The sequence below is a fragment of the Marmota monax genome, unplaced genomic scaffold, assembly GCF_021218885.2.
Source record: "Marmota monax isolate L192 unplaced genomic scaffold, Marmota_monax_Labrador192_F-V1.1 WCK01_AAM20220418_F8-fsc00137, whole genome shotgun sequence".
Lineage (NCBI taxonomy): Eukaryota > Metazoa > Chordata > Mammalia > Rodentia > Sciuridae > Marmota > Marmota monax.
Genome location: NW_026692854.1, coordinates 4,362,202 through 4,383,070, shown reverse-complemented (window position 1 = coordinate 4,383,070; position 20,869 = coordinate 4,362,202). Strand labels below are relative to the sequence as shown.

The window sequence follows — 20,869 nt, the reverse complement described above, 5'->3', positions numbered from 1 at the left end:
GAAAATTTTTTCCCCGTATATATTTCTATTGCTCTTGTATAGTTGAAAAGTCTCTCTTGCAGGGTCGGGCGGCGGTCTGCCTACCTTGCAGGCGCAGGCGGCGGCTCTGCTCTGCCCCTCCTCCAATTGGTGTGACGTGTCTACCACACCCGCAGACCCCTGGGCCTGTTCTGCCGGTTGGTCACAGGTCTGCCTACCTTGCAGGTGCAGGCGGCGGCTCTGCTCTGCCCTTACTCCAATTGGGGTGATGTGTCTACCACGCCGGCAGGCCGCTGGACCTGTCCCAGGCGCGGGCGAAAGCTCTGCTCTGCCCCTACTCCAATTGGGGTGACGTGTGTACCACGCCGGCAGGCCACTGGGCGTGATCCGCCGGTCGGTTGCAGGTCTGCCTACCTTGCAGGCGCGGGCGGCGGCTCTGCTCTGCCCCTCCTCCAATTGGTGTGACTTGTCTACCACCCCCGCGGTCCGCTGGGCCTGTTCCGGGCACAGGCGAAGGCTCTGCTCTGCTCCTACTCCAATTGGGGTGACGTGCCTACCACCCCGGCCGGCCGCTGGGCCTGTTCCACAGGTCGGTCGCAGGTCTGCCTACCTTGCGGGCACGTGCGGCGGCTCTGCTCTGCCCCTACTCCAAATGGGGTTGCGTGTCTGTTGTGCCGGCAGGCCACTGGGCCTGTTCTGCTGGTCGGTCGCAGGCCTGCCTACCTTTCGGGCGCGGGTGGCGGCTCTGCTCTGCCCCTACTCCAATTGGGGTGTCCTGACTACCACGCCGGCAGGTCGCTGGGCCTGTTCCGGGCACGGGCGGCGGCTCTGCTCTGCCCCTACTCCAATTGGGGTGACGTGTGTACCACGCCTGCAGGCCGCTGGGCCTGATCCGCCCGTCTGTCGCAGGTCTGCCTATCTTGCAGGCGCGGGTGGCGGCTCTGCTCTGCCCCTACTCCAATTGGGGTCACGTGGCTACCATGCCGGTGGGCCGCTGGGCCTGTTCCGAGCGCGGGCGGCGGCTCTGCTCTGCCCCTCTGGCTTGATGACAAAGTGAGAGAGACTCGGGTGTTTGTGACTCACTTTCTTTACCAGGATACCAACTGTTTCTGTCGCCGCTGGTATCGATGAAGTTCTCTCCTCTGCCGCCTTCTGATGACATCAGATCTCTGCCATGTTGGTATCCCATGTGAATGGCAGCATTTCGTTCCCTTTGCCGGGTGACCAAAGCAACGGGTGAGTCCTGACCGGCCCTCACAAGCCCCGTCTCAGTCCTGTTGCCACTGCCTATGAAGGCTTGGTTGGTATTTACCTCCACAGTATTCAGCAGGACCCGGACCCGAGAAGCGGTTTCCGCGGGTTCTTTATCCCTGGGCCAGAGCAGTTCCGGGAGCCGGAATTCGGCCGCTCCGTGCTCGGTGTATGTTCTGATAGGAGCAGGCTCCAAGAAGCAGTTTCCACGGGTTATTTAGCACTGAGCCTGAGTAATTTGTCTGCGAGCCACAGGCGAATGGCAGCCTGAAATTACCTCTTCTATGGCTGAATGAGCTGCGATCAGTCGAAAACAGGGATGGTGACGTCAGCTCTCCAAGATGGTGGCCGCTGGCTTCCTCTGTGGTCTGACCGGTGTGGAGAACCGAATTGGACTGCTTCCTTCCCCCGTCTCAAACCCAGAATTCAGCACTGAGTACGGTGATTGCACAGCTGGCAGAAGCCCGCAGAAACTGCAGCGCTGTATCTTTGCGTTGCTATCTCCTCGTTTCCCAGCGCGCGCCGCAGATTCTAGCCGCAGGGCGATTTGCTGAATAAGCAGCGTGACCCTCTGTGCGGACAAATCTCTCGCGTTTGAGACGCCGTAGCTGATCCTCGTGCGATGGAAATCCTTCCTCTAGGTTTTGGAGCACCCCAATTTTGCTGGCAATTCCTAACAAGATAGCTTTTAGCCATCGTTCTAACTCGTCATTCTCCCGCACAGTGACGTGGTACACGGGGGTAATGCTCTCCCTTCGCCGCCGTCTTCCCAGAACCCGCATGTTTATTTTTAATAGCTTTATTAAAAGGAAAATCGCAAGCTGGATACCATAGCACATGCTTATAATCCCATCACCTCTGGAGACTGAAACACAATGATCTCAAGGTGGAGGCCAGCCTCACCAGCTTAGCAAAACCCTGTCTCAAAAAGACAAAAACAAGCAAACAAAATGACTGGGTATGGGATGTAACTCAGTATTATAACACTCCTGGGTTTAATCCCTAGTACCAAAAAAAAAAAAGGAAGATCACTGATTAGCATTAAGCTAAATATCATTATCTCACATGGTTTGACTGCTTGTTTTTCTAACTTTTGGGGGGGGAAAGGGGATGAGTCCTGAGATTATAACCCAGAGTCAGTTTACCATTGAGTCAGTTCTTTTTATTTTTTATTTTGAGACAGGGTCTCACTAAGTTGCCTAGAGCCTCACTAAGTTGTTGAGGCTAGCCTTAATCTTGCAATTGTCCTATCTCAGCCTACCAAGCCACTGGGATTATAGGTGTGTGCTTTTTCTAACCTTTTTATTTTGAAATAATTTCAAACATAAATGTTGCTAAAATAATACAGGTGTTTCTATATGTCTTTCACATACTAATAAACTTCTGAATTTAAGCTCAATGTTTCTTTTAATTTATGAGTAAAAGACCTTTTCTTTTTTGAGACAGAATCTTGCTCTGTTGCCCAGGCTGGCCTCAAACTCCTGGGTTCAAGCAATCCTTCCTCATTCTCTCAAGTAGTTGGGACTAAAGGCATATACCACTGTATCTGGCTTCTAATTTGTGATTTAAATAACACATAAAACTAAAATTTGTGCTCAGGTGTAGCTCAGTGATAGAGAACTTGCCTAGCATTCATGAGGCCCAGAGTTCGATTCCCAGACTACAAAAAGAATAACCCAAAAAAACAAACAAACAAACAAAAAACACCCATTTAACAAATTTGATATAAAACAGAGAAGAATAACAAATAAATTGAATAACAGAATAAGGATCTTTCCTGGCAAAATTAATGAGCTGAATGACTTTTAATGCAAAAAAATGTAAGAATATGCACTTGGGTCTAAAAATCCTACAGTAGTTTTATAGAGTCAGCAGTGAAATGCGGAAATGACTTGGAAGATTTCAGTATGGAAGTATTATCATGGAGTAATAGAATTCTACCCTTAGGCTGGTGAGATCGGAGCAAGCAAACAGCGGACTGACCCAGGGTTCGGGTGAGGGACCGGGACAGGGAACCTGTGTGAGGTCAGAGACTTCTGGCCAGGTGCTGGATCTCAGGTACCCTGTGCCCAAGATGCGGTAGAAGCGTCGAGCACGTGAAGCCAGGGGCCCAGCGCCGCCAATCCGTCGCCCAGCCCATGGCGACCCCAGCCCTGGAGCTGCTCTTGGCGCTCGGCCTGCCGTTGCTGCCGGCCCTCTTGGGCCGAGCCTGGGGGCACACTACCACAGCACTGAACCCTTCGGAGAATGGCACTATCACGCCCTCTGTCCCCAGCCCCAGTGAGGGTCTGTCTCAGGAGGCCATTACTTGTATCATCGTGGTTTTCTCCGTCCTGGCCGCCTTGCTCCTGGCCGTGGGGCTGGCGCTACTGGTACAGAAACTTCGGGAGAAGCGGCAGACAGAGGGCACGTACCGGCCCAGCAGCGAGGAGCAGGTGGGTGCCCGCGCACCACTGCCCCCCAATCTCAAGTTGCCTCCGGAGGAGCGGCTCATCTGAAGACTGTGGACAGCTGCAGCTGCCCGTTCTGCCCAGGACTGCCCAACACCCCCGCGCACAGAGCAGCCGCCACTGAGACACCAGCTCTGATGACTCAGGGGCACTATGGGGCACTGGCCTGGTGGCTGTGCAGCATGCTGCCTCTGCTGGACTCTGCATGCAGCTGGGAGGCCGGGACGGGGCCACTCCCGCTTGCTGCACCGTCTTCATTTCACTGTGCTGTGTACTGTCCCCTGCAGCAGGCCCAACAACCCCCAATCCTTTCTTTCAGTTCTCTCACGCAGCGGATGCTCAAGCCCCCCCAGGACTCCAAGGAGAAGGTGCCGGGCTGCCTGCCCATCTAGGTCCCTCCCTTCCTCCATCTCCCTTCCCTGCTATGTGACCTTGGGGAAGGGGTGTCTTCTCTAGGCAATCAGACTCACCCAGTGCTTGAGAATAGAAGGGAAGAAGGTGCTTCAGAGACTTGTTTCCTGGGGGCAGGGGGAGGGCTGCTCACGTTTTATACATTTATGTAAAGTTGGTAGTGACATGTAATAAAGCTTTTTTGGGTTAGTGGGAACATTAGCCTAGATGGAGAGATGAAGGTAGTGGTGAGTTATAAGGTTACGGGGATCTTAGGGGTGTGAGGGGGCTTCCTGGAAGAGAGTGGCTTTTAGGTGCACCTAGGAGCCAGAAGGGCTAGCCCTGGAGGGTGGGTGGGGGTAGGTGGGTTTTGGATCTGAGAGTAGGCCCACCCTAAACTCACCAGGACAGACCAGCTTTGGGCTCTCGTGGCTTTATTGAGGATCCAGGGTCTCCTCCACACCCCTGATCCTTTACCCTCAAAACACTTCTTAAGATCAGCAACTCGCGGCCTCTTCCTGGCCTGGGGCTCTTGCCAATCGTTGGTGGGTGAGGTAAGGGTGTTGGGGATTCCTGCGTCCTCGGGGGACTGGAAGTGAGCATGTTCTAGCAGGACCTTGGGAGGCTGGGTTCTGGGATTCTTGGAAAACTGGGGTCTGGGGAAGACTCAAGGGACTGGGATGTCCTGACAATATCAAAGTTAGGCTCTATGGGGGCTAGAAGTTGGGGACTTTTTGGAGGGCTGGGCTAGGTGTTTGCCTGGGAGAGCCTGGTGCAAGGGATCTCCCAGGCTCTAGGATGCTCAGTTGCCTTTTGAAGAGGGGAGAGATGAAGGGTTGAGGGCTCAGTAAGAGGAGAGGACTCAGGGTCCCCTGGGCTGCTTGTGTCTGTAGAAGCTGTTGAAAGCTGGGATAGAGAGATGATTTCTTGGCTGGAGCCTGAGAGCAGCTGGGAATTGGGGTTCTTTGAGGAGCATGTGATTTCCAAAGATGGTGTGTTTTGAAGGGATGACAGGTCTGCAGGCAGGTACAGGGGCTGGGGCTCTGGCAGTTTCTCTTCATCTGGTTGCCATCTTATTCTTCCTGGTAGGTCAGGCTGAGTGGGGCATGGGAGGAGAGAGCAGGTTGCTGACCTTCTGATGAGAAAGAGCTGGCAGGTTGTATGGGCAGTTGAGGAAAGATTAGGTGGGGGGGTGGGGGCTCTCTCAACAGGCTGAAACAGCTGGCCAGGTCCCCTCCGTGACAGTATAAGCTCTGGCTTGGCCTCAGGCTGCCCATGCTCCTAGTTTGTACACTCAAACTGTCTAGAATCTTGCTCAGAAAATCCAGTTCTTCTCCAGACCCCAAAAAGTTGCTGTGCAGAACTTCTTCTGCCCATGGACCTTGGGCATCCTCAGGGCTCAGGGGAGGTGTCCTGGCTGAGAAAGGGCACCCCAAGTTTCCTGAGACCTCAGCCCTGGTTGGTCTGCTCTAATGTTTGGAGAGCCTTCTGATCTATCCTGGTCTTCCACTTCCAACCTTGGTCCCCTTTGAGTCTTACCTTTCCCCCAGGGGCTCAGAAAGTCCCTCTTCCAGCTTAAGTCTCCTGCTGGGGCGAAGGGGTCTGTTCTACAAAGGACAGATGTGGAGAGGGCAGTGATGTGGAGCTGCAGAATCAGGGTGCTGGGGCTTTCTGGAGGAGGGTGTGTTTGAAGTGAGCACCAAATTTTGGTGTATGTGAGGAGTGAGGCGAGATGTTCAGGCAGAGACTAGGGACGGGGGTGGAGGATTTGATGATGATAATTCCAGGTGTTTACCTGGGAAGCACATCCTTACCTGTCCAAAGTGCTGGGTGATAGGCAGGCACTGCTGCAGGCAATCTGAGCAGCTGGTGAGGGTATGATCCTTAGGGAGCCTCCCCTGTGTAGGCCAGAGTCCCCATCCTAGGAAGAGAATGCAGAACTGGAGGCTCCTTCCCTCTTCCCTCCCAGGGCATTGGCCGTGCATCATTGATGGCCTTACCTTGTACAACAGTAGGCTTTGCATTCCTTTCGGACCACTCTTGGCCTATGGAAAAGCCAAGGGGAATTAGACCTATGGATGACTGGACACTGGGCATCTGAAGTCAGCCCTCTGACCCCTAGGAAAGCTGTGCCTTGCCACAGGATCTGTCTCTGTGTCTTCCAAATACGTTCACTACTCCCTGGGCACCACCTCTGAAGTCAACATAAACTTTTGCCCCCTTGACTAATACAAAAGCATTTCTGGAGGCCTAAACCCACATAAAACGGAGTGGCCATACTGCCTTGTAAAAATGTGTCACTGTCTCCATCAAACAAAGAATAAACTTAGATGGACAATTTTAAGCCCCAGGAAACTTTCAGGCTTTGGACAAAAAAAGAAGGGCAGAAGCTGGGATGTTTCCTCTGAGGACAAGAGTCACCTTGGCTGTCAATTTTAAATGGGCAAGAAGTGATTCTGACCCAGCCAAGCCTGCTGGAGGGGACATGAGAGCGGGAGGACTGTTCCTAGCTTGGCTGCTGCATCAGCTCTGATGAAGGCCTTCGCAGGACATGCCTGTCAGGGTTAAGTGACCCATTGCCCTTGGAGCCTCAAAACATCCTCTGTCCCCTCCCCCTTGTCACCCCAGCAGTCTGGCCAATCCTGCCCAGCTCACCGAGTGGTACATGATCCTAACAGCTGGTTGGGTTTTGGCTTTGACCAAATGCAGGACAGCACCACCACCTTTCTGTGGAAGACGTTTGTCAAAGGAGAGACTTGGGATCTTGGGGCCTCTGTACTAGGGCTGGGCCCCAGGCCCCACTCCCACCCCAGCTGTGCTGCTGGCCAATTCCCCCACCTCTATAAATGAGCATAATCACGGACCCTATTGAGGACTATTGTGGGGTTAAATTAATCTAATCCAATTAACATGTAAAAAAAGGGAAAAGAAGTTCTACCTTTATCTACAATATTATGCTGAAATCTGGGCACTCAAGCTCTAAACTAGAAAATCTTGAGAGGAAACTGACCAAAACTGTGGGAAGATTTAAAGATGTCCTGTTAATGCTAGATTATAATTAGATTATAACTCTAAAAAAATTATATTTAGAAGAGCTAAATATAATTTCTTACTTGGCAACACCTAAAGTAGTAGAATTGGGACCACAGTACAAGAAAGAGTAAAGAAAAACTTTTCAGTAGGATTTTTCAAACTGTCTAGCATCTAATACATTCTCTATCAGTACAAGTATTCAGGTATAAGCTGGCCAGGCATTCAGTGGGAACATGCTTGGAATGAAGCATCAAATGAGAGCTGGACGAGTTTGAAGACCCTTTTGATCTGGATACTATCTGTGACAACAGCTTAGAAGAGCTGATACACTGGTTAAATTACCATATAACACGAATGATGAACCTAAGCTAATTTTGAGGTATTCTTTAAAAGATCTCACTTTTCCTGTTTTTTTAAAAAAAAAAAAAAAAAAAAAAACACCTAGAAGGGATTTTTGAAAAGGACATTATATGTAAATATATATGGGCAGAGAGTGTAGCTCAGTGGTAGAGTCAGCTTAGCATGTTCAAGGCCCTAGGTTCAACCCCCAGCATGGCAAAATAAATAATAAATGGGTTTATACATGGTATGTGACTATATATACATATGTATGTATATATTTAATTCATTGAAATTCTTTTGGGTGAGAATTAGCTGTATAAGTATAAAGAGAAGTGTAAGGAAGCAGTGTGCCATTTTCAAACATGAATGAAATGGCTTTTTACTCAAGGATTTTTAATTTTCCACAAAGTAAATAATTTGATAATTTATCCATAAATTGCTAGTTTTCATGATTATGTAAAGTAATTTACATCATATTTGTTTTGAATACAGAAATTCCTAATTCTTTTCTGTGGGGTAGGCATGGGAGAGTACCAGGGATTGAACTCAGGGCACTCAAACATCGATCCACATCCCCAGCCCTATTTCATATTTTATTTGGAGACAGGGTCTCACTGAGTTGCTTGAACTACTATAAAGTCTCTAAACTCCCCGATTAGAATTTCATCTATTTTCATCATCATTCTGTAAAAGTAACTGAGAATTGTGATCATGTCATTCAACAGAGTGAGAACCAGCTTAGCTTTTAAAGTCATTTGCATCTTTCCAGTCTCATTTTTATTTTGTCTGTCTCCCATGTAGTCCATGCAAGTTATCTCTTGCCATTCTATAATTGTCTGGTACTTTCTGTTCACACCCTTAATTCTGTTTTTTGCTAAGAATGACCGTTTCCCTTGCTCACATATCTGACCATTGGTCTACTCTATAGATGCCCATTCTTTTTTTAAGATTGAACTCAGTAATCACATACAACTTCTGAGACCTTAGCATCCCTTCAGAAATACTTCAAGGTCTTCTCTGTTTTCTAACATTATATTATAATCGTGTGCTTATTTACAAGTCTCCCCCTCTCATGTGTTAGCTCTTTGGAGTCAGAAACTTTTGCTTCCCTATCTTTGCTTATCTGGTAAGCCTTCTAGTCAGTGTTTTGTGGTATAGGTAATTCTCAATAAATATTTATCAATTTTATTTCCCTGGAATTTTTGCTTTGATTTTGACTTAAAATTTTTCCATTGTGAAGACACTTTGCTGAAAAGAGTACTCAAGAATGTTAGACTCTTCCTCATTTTTTTACACCAGTAGTTCCCAAATCTAGATGAATTTTTAGACACCTGGAGATGTTTTGTTTTAGAAGACATGTTCCATCCCCTTACCACACCTTACCACTCCTAATAAATAAGGATACCTGCAGAGGCCCACTGAAATTTGTACTTTTTTTTTTTTTGTACTGGGGATTGAACCCAGGGGAAGTCAATCACTGAGCCACAACCACAGCCCTATCTTGTATTTTATTTAGAGATAGGGTTTCACTGAATTGCATAGTACCTCACCTTTGCCGAGGCAAAGTGAACTCAAGATCCTACTGCCTCAGCCTGCTGAGCTGCTGGGCAGCTTGCTGCCATGCCTAGCAGAATTTATACTTTTTACAAAGCTGCTGTCCAAATTTTCCTTGTGTGTCCTTTTCTCAATTATGCATTTCAGAATTAGTGTATAACAACAGTTTTGAAAACACTTTGTAAATTGTAAGTAATGCTGGTTATTTTTATCTATCACTTTGTCTCCTTGATGCCCTACCAGCAATCTCAAAGAAGTAAACTGTTTCTCTAAGGCTAATGCCTTGGATACCCTAAGGTTTGAAAGAACGTTAGGAAGTAACAGCAGGAAAAATGTCAGTTATCTTGTTCAAACATTTTTATCAGAAAAAGGGCCAGAAATCTGGAAACATACATTATGTCCTTATTCTCTGAAATGTTGAAGAGGAATGATTCCAGAAACTAAATATCAGAAAGCTTGAATGCAACCTACCAAGAATGCAACCTTCTATCTGTTAAACAGATAAGCATTTATAAAAAGAAATGGTGAAAAAATCCATATTAGTTAACTATAAATCTTAACCAACTACATTTTACTTCTCTTTTTTGAGGTGTTTACTAGAACCTCTAGAGGAAAGTATAAATTATGGAAGAAATCCCAATTTAAGAAAAGCATTTTATTAAGATTGAAAAAAAACCATTTTTTCCATATTTGGCTACTGTGAATTGTGCTGCTATAAACATTGATATACATGCTTTTAGTTCTTTAGTATGCTGATTTTAGTTCTTTTGTATAAATACCACCAAAAAGTGGGATAGCTGGGTCATATGGTGTTTCTATTCCTATTCTTTTGAGGGACCTCTGTGCTGCTATCCAAAGCGGTTGTGCCAATTTTCAGTCCTACCAATAAGGTACCTTTATCCTCACATCCTTGCCAGCATTTATTTGTATTCTTGATGATTGCCATTCTAAATAGAGTGAGATGAAATCTCAGTGTAGCAGGGCACAGTGGCGCATACCTGTAATCCCAGCTACTCAGGAGGCTGAGGCATGAGGATCTCAAGTTCAAAGCCAGCATCAGCAGAGGCAAGGCACTGAGCAACTCAGTGAGACCCTTTCTCTAAATAAAATACAAAATAAGACTGGGGATGTGGGTCAGTAGTAAAGGGCCCCTGAGTTTAATTCCTGGTTATACCCCCACCCCCACAAAAAAAAAAATCTCAGTATAGTATTGATTTGCATTTCCCCAGTTGCTAAGGATGTTGATTATTTTTTCATATGTTTTTTGGCCATTTGCATTTGTTCTTTTGAGAAATGTCTTAAGTTTAGTTTATTTGCCCATTTATTGAATAGTTTGTTTGTTTGATATTAAGTTTTCTGAATACTTTGTGTATTCTGACTATTAATCTCCTGTTGGAAAAGTAACTGGCAAAAATTTTCTCCCATTCTGCAGAGTCTCTGTTCCTATTCTTAATTGTTTCCTTTGCCATGCAGAATCTTTTTAGTTTGATGCCATCTCACTTACTGATTCTTGATTTTATTTCTTGAATTTTAAGAGTCTTATTAAAGAAGCTGGTGCCTGTGTCAATATGTTGGAGTATTAATTTCATGTTTTCTTCTGACTGTTGCAGTGTTTCTAGTCAATTCCCAGGTCTTTCAGCTACTTAGAGTTGATTTTTGTCAGGGTGAGAGGGATCTAGTTTCATTGTTCTACATATGGATATCCAGCTTTCCTAGCACCAATTGTTAAAAGACTATCTTTTCTCCAGCATATGCTTTTGGCACCTTTGTAACCAATATCAAATGACTGTGTCTACATGAATTTGCCGCTTTGTCTTCTAGTCTTTTCCATTGGTCTTCATGTCTGTTTTTATGCCAGTACCATGCTGTTTTTGTTACTGTGGCTCTGTAGTATAATTTGATATCAGATATTGTGATAACTCTAATATTGCTCTTATTGCTCAGTATTTCTTTGGCTATACTGGGTCTTTTATTCTTCCAAATGAATTTTAGTACTGTTTTTTTCAAGTTGTATGAGAAATGTCATTGGTAGTTTGATGGGGATCATATTGAATCTCTAGATTACTTTTAGTTATGTCCATTTTAACAATATTAATTCTGCTTATCCAAGAACATAGGAGGTCTTTCCATCTTCTGAGGTCTTCTGAAATTTGTTTCTTCAGTGTTTTATAATTTTCATTGTAAAGGTCTTTTCCCTTCTTAGATTTATGATTTTTGAGGCTATTGTGAATGAAATTGTTTTCCTGATTTTTTTCTCAGCAGATTCATTATTGGAGTATAGGAAAGCAATTGATTTTTGCATGTTAATCTTGAATCCTTCTAATTTGCTGAATTTGTTATCAACTCTCCCAGTCTTCTGTTGGGGTTTTTTGAGTCTTATATATCTTGAGTTTTTTTGAATGTAGACCCATGTCATCAACAAATAGATAATTTGACTTGTTTTACTATTTGTATCCTTTTAATTTCTTTCTTTTACCTGATTTCTCTGTCTAGAGTTTAAAGAACTATAATGAAAGAAAATGTACTGTATATCCACAGTGGAGTTTTACTTAGCCATAAAGAAGAATAAAATTATGTCATTTGCTATCAAATGGATGGAACTGTAGAACATCCTGCTAAGTAAAATAAGCCAGACTGAGAAAGTCAAGGATTGAAATTTTTCTCTCATCTGCAGAAGAGAGACAGCGAAAGAAATTTTTAAAAAGAGATAGAGGGAATCTCACAAAAATAGAAGAGATACTAATAGAGTAGAAGAACAGGATAGAGAGGGAGGGAGGAGAGAGGGCATGGGGAAATACTGGGGAACCAAATCTACCAAATTATGCTATGCCCATGTATGCCACAGTCTGACTGGGCACAAATGCCGCAGTCTGGCTGGGCACACAATCACGAGCCACCACACAGCTTGTAGATTCAAACAGCAACTCTTTATTCCCGAACTCACACCAGCCGTCTACAATCACGTTCTGGGGAAATCCACGTTCTCTGCCCAAATCCACCTCCACTGGGCTTCTATCTCCAAAATATACTGTCTAAATCCCGTGAGAACTCAAGGGGAACTCAGGCAGCAGGATACGCCCTATTCCCAGCAGGAATAATCTTAAACCTTAAACCTGGAACCTAAACTGGGAACGCCCTAAACAGGATTATCTTAAAACCGGGAACACCCTAATCTGCCTTGGTCCTTGAGCAAGGTCACGTACATTCAATGTCACTGCAACATGGGGTACGCTGGCAAGGAAATTGTCATACCTACTTGGGTAATGGCTCCCAGCACATGTATGAGTAAACCACAATAAATTCTTAATATATATGTGTGTGTGTGTGTGTGTGTGTACTATATGTATACATATTCTATATATTATATATATGCACTGATTAAAAATTTAAAAATAATATCATTAGAAAGTTGAACAAGTGGATCAAGGGGAGAGAAGAAGAATAAGAAAGGGAAGATATTGGGGAATAAGATTGATTAGATTATGTTTTATGCATGTATGGATATGCATAATGAATCCCACTATAATGTATAATTATAATGTATCAATAAGATTTTTTTTTTGGTATATAAACTATTTATTAACAGAAAAGGCCTACAGACTCATTTCTTCTTAGATACACCCACGGTGTGGCCGTGGCGCCCAGTGGTCTTAGTGTGCTGGCCTCGGACACGAAGGCCCCAGAAGTGGCGCAGTCCCCTATGGGCCCTAATCTTCTTCAGTCGCTCTAGGTCCTCCCGGAGTTTATTGTCTAGACCATTGGCCAGAACCTGGCTGTATTTTCCATCCTTTACATCCTTCTGTCTGTTCAAGAACCAGTCTGGGATCTTGTACTGTCGTGGATTCTGCATAATGGTGATCACACATTCAACCTTATCTTCAGTGAGTTCTCCAGCCCTCTTGGTGAGGTCAATGTCTGCTTTCCTCAACACCACATGAGCATACCTTCGCCCCACACCCTTAATGGCAGTGATGGCAAAGGCTATTTTCCGCCGTCCATCGATGTTTGTGTTGAGTACTCGCAAAATGTGCTGGAACTTTTCAGGAATCACTAGAGACATGGCGGCAGCAGAGCGGCAGTGTGTAGGCCTCCTGTGGAAGAGCTCAATAAGATTTTTTAAAGATTAAAAATATCTTTATTGACACATGGGAGAATGTGAAGTAACAATATAATTAAATGACATTTAAATCAAATTAAATATCAGTTTCCAAAGAATATTAAACAGTAGATGAACTTTTAAAGATAATACTAGTTAAATGTTTTCAGGATTTTTACTTGATTTTTTTTTAATCACTCATTAATTAAATCAGATTTGTTAAATCTCAATTTCACAGTGATCCCAGCATATAATGAGGGTAGTTCTTTTCAAATTTTTGCACTTTAAATAAACTTTCATTAAAAAAACTAAGCACCTTAAGCCTGTTACATACCTAATTTTGAGATTCCCTTTTCTCATTCTCAGTAGTTAACAGAGTAATAATTGTAAGTTAGCTGGTTTTTGCATAATATCATAAGCTAGGAAACTCTGATCTATGGTTTGTGAAAGATTTTTTTTTTCTTTTTTTACACAAATACTAAAATGCCAAGTTCAGCTAATGGAAGATTTATAGAAATGAAGATTCTGTGAGATCATTTTTATGACATTCTCCATGCCTACATAATATGGACAAAAGTAATAAAATGTGGAAGGAACTTTTATCTCCATTACACATTCAGGAAATATCCAATATAAGATCATAAATTTCAAGGAATATTGGTCATGATACAATGTAGCCAGGATCAAAATGAAGAGAATGGAGAATATGAGTTCTGCATTTCAAGTGAGTAGTACAATGGGGTAAATACTGTATAGAAGAAATTCTTAAGAGCTCTACCTGTGTACTCTAAGATAGTGCTCTCTAATAGAATCTTTCTGCAGTTGTATGGTGGCCTATCCCATATGGAGCCACATCTTATCCCTCAGGTATTTGGGTGCAAAATGAAAGCCTGACTAGAACTGCCACCTTCAAAGATTAGTAAGTGGTACAGGGTATAGCTCAGTGATAGAGCATCTGCCTAACATGTTAATAATAATAATAAAGTTAGTAAATAATTGGTGGGGGAGGAGGGGTATCAGAAAAGTATGAGAGCTAAATAAACTTTTTTAATGAAAGGAGACAGCAAAAAAATATACAAGATGGAAAAGATAAGGGATTTTGAAAGATTTATTCTAGGAGTCTAAAAAGATTTTTAGGTCTTAACCTATTCGTGACAAAGAAAATTAAAGCACACCATCTGTGAAACCAATGATATGGCAATAAAATAAGATGGTGGAAAACTGATAATGTTCAGAAAAATTACCTTTAAAAATGATAGTATGACTTAAAGGAATGAAAGAGTAATAGTGGGACTGGGGTAGGAGTGTTAAAAAAAAAGAAAAGAAAAAAAGGATAACCTGTGGGGGAGGAGTAGCAATTTATAAAGCAGAAAAACAAACAAACAAAAAGATTTTAAAAAATAAAGTGAAAATATTACAGGTCACAAACATGGAAACTAGATAACATTCATATTCAGAAAATTACTGTGCTAAGGGAAGAAAATAATAAAATGAAAGAATAAAAGTATATTTACAGATATGGTAGAAGAAAACTTTTTCTGAAATAGGAAGCTTACAATTTAGAAGTCCCACATTCTGGATGGTAGGGAGAGGGTGGGAAACAGAAATATTGTAAATCCAAGTGAAATTCAATAGGAATATTAAGTCATATGAGCATTAGAAGCATCTGAGCTGTATAAGTAAGTCTATTACTGAATAATTAATCTAGTTGAACTCAAGTTTTTCCTTCATAATTATACTTTATTTATTCATTCAGCAATTTTTATTCACCATCTGCTTCTTGCCAAGCACTGTTTCTAGATACTAGAATTTAGGGTTTAGCAAGATGAAAGGATCTCTGTCTTAATAGAACTTAGGTTCTTATGATATAAATTTTAAAATATACAAATAAAAATTGAGCTATTTTTAGTTTACAGATATTTTAATTATAAGTATTTGAAGATATAAAACAGCATGATTCAGAAAGTTTGCCATCTAAGTGATAAGAAGAGACCAATCGTATGAGAACTCATGAAGCTTTTAACCCACATGGCCTTCCTGAAAAACTTACTTGAAATTCTAACATCACTAACCAAAGAAAAAAATCAAAGAACTCATAAATTGAAACATCAGGGGCTGGGGATGTGGCTCAAGCGGTAGCATGCTCATCTGGCATGCGTGCTGCCCGGGTTCTATCCTCAGCACCACATACAAACAAAGATGTTGTGTCAGCCAAAAACTGAAAAATAAATATTGAAATTCTCTCTCTAAAAAAAAAAAAAAAAAAAAAAAAAAAAAAGAAACATCAGGGTATCAAACAAATAGCAGTGAACATTTAGTGTGAAAGTAAATCTTAATTGTTTCATTTTGGTCACAAAACTTTATAATCATTATAATCCTAATTCTCAAAGGGAAATTGCAACATAAAATAATAATTTAACAGAAGTAGAGGTGAAATAGCAGCAATTTGTAACTAAAATTAGGGAATTAATAGTAAAAGGAAATAGTGCTTATAATTACAGTATGTAATATCTTTAGATTTCCTGTGAGAATCAATAGTTTTGTCTAGAAATACATGTTTAAGCATACCACTTATAACAGAAGGAAAAAAGCAAGCACCAACTTTATAACAAAAGATGTATTACAAAGCAACAGCAAAGAAGCAATAACAAAGATAGAAGAGGACTGAACATCTTTTCTAATGCTGAAAATGTGATACACTCACTACGTATAAAATTTGAGTAATAAATGAAACTATATTCTTTCCACATCAGTGTGCAACTCATGATATTTAAAAATGAGAAAGTTGAAAAGGCAAAAATAGTATAACATATAAAATTATTCTAAAATTGTTTGTTAAGGATTATTTTAAAGTAATAATTCAGGCCAGATGGGGTGGCACACGCCTGTAATCCAGTGGCTTGGGAGGCTAAGGCAGGAGGATCACGAGTTCAAAGCCAGCCTCAGCAATATCAAGGCGCTAAACAACTCAGTGAAACCCCATTTCTAAACAAAATATAAAATAGGGCTGGGGATGTAGCTCAGTGGTCAAGTACCCCTGAGTTCAATCCCCAAAACCAAAAAGTAATAATAATTCAAAACCCGGTACAGTAGTACACACCTGTTATTCCAGCTACTCTGGAGGCACAGCAGGAAGACAGTGACTTAAAGGCCAGGCTAGGGAGGCAGCATTAAGAAGACCCTGTCTCAAGTAATAAGAATTCAAATCTTGAGAATCCTTTTTTTTTTTTTTTAATAATAGAAATTGAACCCAGAAGGGCTTTACCACTGAGCTACATCCCCAGCCAGAATAGCAAAAACAATGCTAAGCAGGAAGTGTGAATCAGGCGGTATAGCGATACCAGACTTCAAACTATACTACAGAGCAATAGTAACAAAAACAGCATGGTACTGGTACCAAAACAGGCGGGTGGACCAATGGTACAGAATAGAGGACACAGAAACCAATCCACAAAACTACAACTATCTTATATTTGATAAAGGGGCTAAAAGCATGCAATGGAGGAAGGATAGCATCTTCAACAAATGGTGCTGGGAAAACTGGAAATCCATATGCAACAAAATGAAACTGAATCCCTTTCTCTCACCATGCACAAAAGTGAATTCAAAATGGATCAAGGAGCTTGATATCAAATCAGAGACGCGCCGTCTGATAGAAGAAACAGTTGGCTACGATCTACAGTCGGTGGGGTCGGGCTCCAAATTCCTCAATAGGACACCCATAGCACAAAAGTTAATAACTAGAATCAACAAATGGGACTTACTCAAACTAAAAAGTTTTTTCTCAGCAAAAGAAACAATAAGAGAGGTAAATAGGGAGCCTACACCCTGGGAACAAATCTTTACTCCTCACACTTCAGATAGAGCCCTAATATCCAGAGTATACAAAGAACTCAAAAAATTAGACAATAAGAGAACAAACAACCCAATCAACAAATGGGCCAAGGACCTGAACAGACACTTCTCAGAGGAGGACATACAGTCAATCAACAAGTACATGAAAAAATGCTCAACATCTCTAGCTGTCAGAGAAATGCAAATCAAAACCACCCTAAGATACCATCTCACTCCAGTAAGATTGGCAGCCATTAGGAAGTCAAACAACAACAAGTGCTGGCGAGGATGTGGGGAAAAGGGTACACTTGTACATTGCTGGTGGGACTGCAGATTGGTGCAGCCAATTTGGAAAGCAGTATGGAGATTTCTTGGAAAGCTGGGAATGGAGCCACCATTTGACCCAGCTATTCCCCTTCTTGGTCTATTCCCTAAAGACCTAAAAAGAGCATGCTACAGGGACACTGCTACATCGATGTTCATAGCAGCACAGTTCACAATAGCAAGACTGTGGAACCAACCTAGATGCCCTTCAATAGATGAATGGATAAAAAAAATGTGGCATTTATACACAATGGAGTATTACTCTGCATTAAAAAATGACAAAATCATAGAATTTGCAGGGAAATGGATGGCATTAGAGCAGATTATGCTAAGTGAAGCTAGCCAATCCCTAAAAAACAAATGCCCAATGTCTTCTTTGATATAAGGAGAGTAACTAAGATCAGAGTAGGGACGAAGAGCAGGAGAAGAAGATTAACATTTAACAGGGATGAGAGGTGGGAGGGAAAGGGAGAGAGAAGGGAAATTGCATAGTAATGGAAGGAGACCCTCAGGGTTATACAGTGGAGGGGGTAGAGAGAGAGGAGGGGAGGGGAGGGGAGAGGTGGGGAGGGGGGAGGGTGGAGGATGGGAAAGGCAGCGAATCACAACAGACACTAGTATGGCAATATGTAAATCAATGGATGTGTAACTGATGTGATTCTGCAGTCTGTGTATGGGGTGAAGGTGGGAGTTCATAACCCACTTGAATCAAAGTGTGGAATATGATATGTCAAGAAATTTGTAATGTTTTGAACAACCCACAATAAAAAATTAAAAATATTAAAAAAAAAAAAAGAAATTGAACCCAGAAGGGCTTTACCACTGAGCTACATCCCCAGCCCTTTTTATTTTATTAAACAGGGCCTCACTTAGTTGCTTAGGGTCTTGATAAGTTGCTGAGGCTGGCCTTGAACTTGTGATCATCTGTTTCAACCTCTTGAGTTCCTTCTGGTATTACAAGGTGTATAACACCACATCCAGCAAGAATCCTTCTCTAATGACAATGTATACAAAATAAAGATATACTTAAGAGGCATTACTTGTGAGCTGTAGCTACCAGTAGGAGAGTACTTGCAATGAGTATAAGTCCTTGGGTTTGATCCTAGGACTGAAACCCCCCTCCCCCCGCAAAAATAAAGATGGTATTATGTCAAATTCCAAGAAGAAAAGTACTTATTGTCACACTTTGGGTTACAGAGCCAGACAATTCTGTTGGTGCCACAGGTGCTTTTGATGGTTGCATAAAAACATGGTTTGGGGGTAGAGATAGTATTTAGATAACATCCTAGACAAAGGGAGTATTGAACAGAGCCTTCCATGAACTGTTTACTATCAGTATACAATTCATGAAGCAAGGAAACAAAACTCAGGAAATTTGAACTACCTGGGCTAATGCTGTTAATTCATAAGTACTTACTAATTAAATTCAGGTTAAAGCCACATTAAAATTGTGATTATACATATATATTTAAGTGTGTGGCTTACTAATTAGCATGAGAAAAATGTGTTGGTAGTAAGACCATGGTTTCCGGGTTGTTCATGTGATAGTCATTTTGTAGGGGCAAGGGGTATTCCCCAAACTTTTGTAAGTATAACCAGCTGCCTTAAGTCACAAGTCAAGAAGGGTAGGTTGAACAATATAAATATGAAAGTACTACAAAAAAAATCTCAAGTACATGCTTTTCTGATCACTTATCAGTAACATCATGTTTGTAAAATAAAGGGAAACATGTGATTATATGTACACATTTTTATGGATATTTCTTAGAAATATAGAGCCATAGCTGTGTATTATGCATGTGAACTGAACCAGACAGAGAGGGAGAGAGAAAACGTGTGAGGAGTGTGTGTGTGTGTGTGTGTGTGTGTGTGTGTGTGTTTATATAGCTTTCTTTATAGGCTGCTGTTCTGTTGCTTTAGGGGGAAATTTTCATAGATTTACATTTGGTAAATATACTCATGTCCAAAAAAAGATGTATACAAAAAATTGGAATGCCAGCTAACTAAATCAACTCATAAAAAATAAAGTTAAAAGATATTTTCCACGATTATTTTAAAATATGATATTTACTGGAAGGAAAGTCCAGAGAATTACCACAGATGAAGTGTGAGTGTATTTCTCCCACTTGTAAATGAGCTCTTATTTCCTACAGTGTGTATTCTGGTCCACAATGAGTCATTTTCAACATGTTTCAATTTAACTCCTAATACATTTTTAAACTTGGCAGGCATATTTAGATGAACATTACTTCCAGTTTTAGAGGCTGCTTCTAAATTATACTTCAGTCTTGTAGTCATCATGAAAAGTTCTTTCAGTAAAAAGGAAACAGGATTGATTGGAAGTGTATGTTTTAGAGAAGGAAAAAAAAGTTACCATTTTAAATTTCTGTTACTACATAAATCCTGTTAACATTGTCTAAAAAGTCATACTTGTCCTGGGGATGTAACACTTGCCTGGCATACCTGAGGCCTTGGGCTTCATTCTTAGCCCTGCAAAAAAAAAAAAAAAAAATTAAAACATTAAAAAGAGCAAAACATTAAGAAAAAAGAAAAAAAGTTGTAGTTGTGAGGTCCTTTTTAATGAAAGAAGAAAAGGTAGACTGTATCTTGGATAATAAAGTTAATATTTATTAATCTCTTAACTATTCCTAACACCATTTGAGTGTTATATGTGTATTAATTTTAGTAACACTGCATAGTAGGTAGTAGTTTATTTTCTATAAACCATTCAGTCTTCATTTTGGTTACAAATCATAGAGCCTGACAATTCTGAACATAGAGCCACTTGAGTATTTGTAAAATCTAATGGATGTATAGAGAATTTTATATATTTCCAACACTAAACACATATTTAATAATTACCATTCATAAATTTGTGCAATCCTGTGAATCTTCTGACATGCTTCATTTGCCAGCCTATCTAATCCTACTTTTTAAGTGTTCTTTATTTTTGTTACTGTGACTTTTTCATTATGCCTTATTATTATTTTTTTATTAATTCTAATCAGTTACACATGACAATAGAAAGCTCTTGTATTCGTTGTACACAAATGGAGCAGAATTTTTTGATGCTCTGGCAGTACATGGAGTAGAGTTGCCTTATTATTTTTAACACTTCAAAAGTTCACACAAGTTTACAGTTGGACAAAAGCTTAAAGATCGCTGAAAGCATTCCACTCATTTTGCAAATGAGGAAACAAGTCTAAAGAGGTTACATGACTTGTCTTCAGTTATACTGTTATTAGAAGCAGAACTGGAATTAGACATCTGTTGTCTTTGTTTCCATCCTAGTTGCTGATTCTGCCACATAATTATGTCATACTTGTGTAAACAGTATATGAAGCATAATATGCATGTTGAACAATATAATTGGTACATTTTTGCTCTGAAACATACATATTAAAAATAAGAAAATTCAAAACTATGTTGTATTAATCCCCTATGGTTGCCATAATAAATTACCATGAGCTTTGTGGTTTAAAACAGCAAAAAAATGTGTTCTATCATAGTTCTGCAGGCCAGATGTCCAAAACTAAGGTGTTGGCATGGACCTATCTATCCCTTCAGAGACTGGAGGGGCAATCTTTTTCTTAACTCCTCAAGCTTCTGGGGGCTC

The 20,869-nt window shown here is 41.5% G+C and overlaps 3 protein-coding genes across 5 annotated transcripts in view; 2 read left to right on the top strand and 1 right to left on the bottom strand.

The window, feature by feature from the left end:
• The window catches only part of Pibf1 (progesterone immunomodulatory binding factor 1), a 232,488-nt gene that overhangs the window by 77,882 nt on the left and 133,737 nt on the right, over window positions 1-20,869 (top strand). The window lies entirely within an intron of this gene.
• On the top strand, window positions 1,226-11,796 carry LOC131424374 (protein crumbs homolog 3-like). The gene has a single exon (XM_058580980.1). It carries the CDS (start codon window positions 3,369-3,371, stop codon window positions 3,726-3,728), a length of 360 nt encoding a protein of 119 aa, XP_058436963.1. The 5' UTR covers window positions 1,226-3,368; the 3' UTR covers window positions 3,729-11,796.
• LOC124095985 (small ribosomal subunit protein uS13-like) lies at window positions 12,574-13,092 on the bottom strand. The gene has a single exon (XM_046449464.2). It carries the CDS (start codon window positions 13,057-13,059, stop codon window positions 12,601-12,603), a length of 459 nt encoding a protein of 152 aa, XP_046305420.1. The 5' UTR covers window positions 13,060-13,092; the 3' UTR covers window positions 12,574-12,600.

Coding starts and splice junctions, on each gene's coding strand:
- LOC131424374 (XM_058580980.1), top strand. CDS start 3,369: ATGGCGACCCCAGCCCTGGAGCTGCTCTTGGCGCTCGGCCTGCCGTTG.
- LOC124095985 (XM_046449464.2), bottom strand. CDS start 13,059: ATGTCTCTAGTGATTCCTGAAAAGTTCCAGCACATTTTGCGAGTACTC.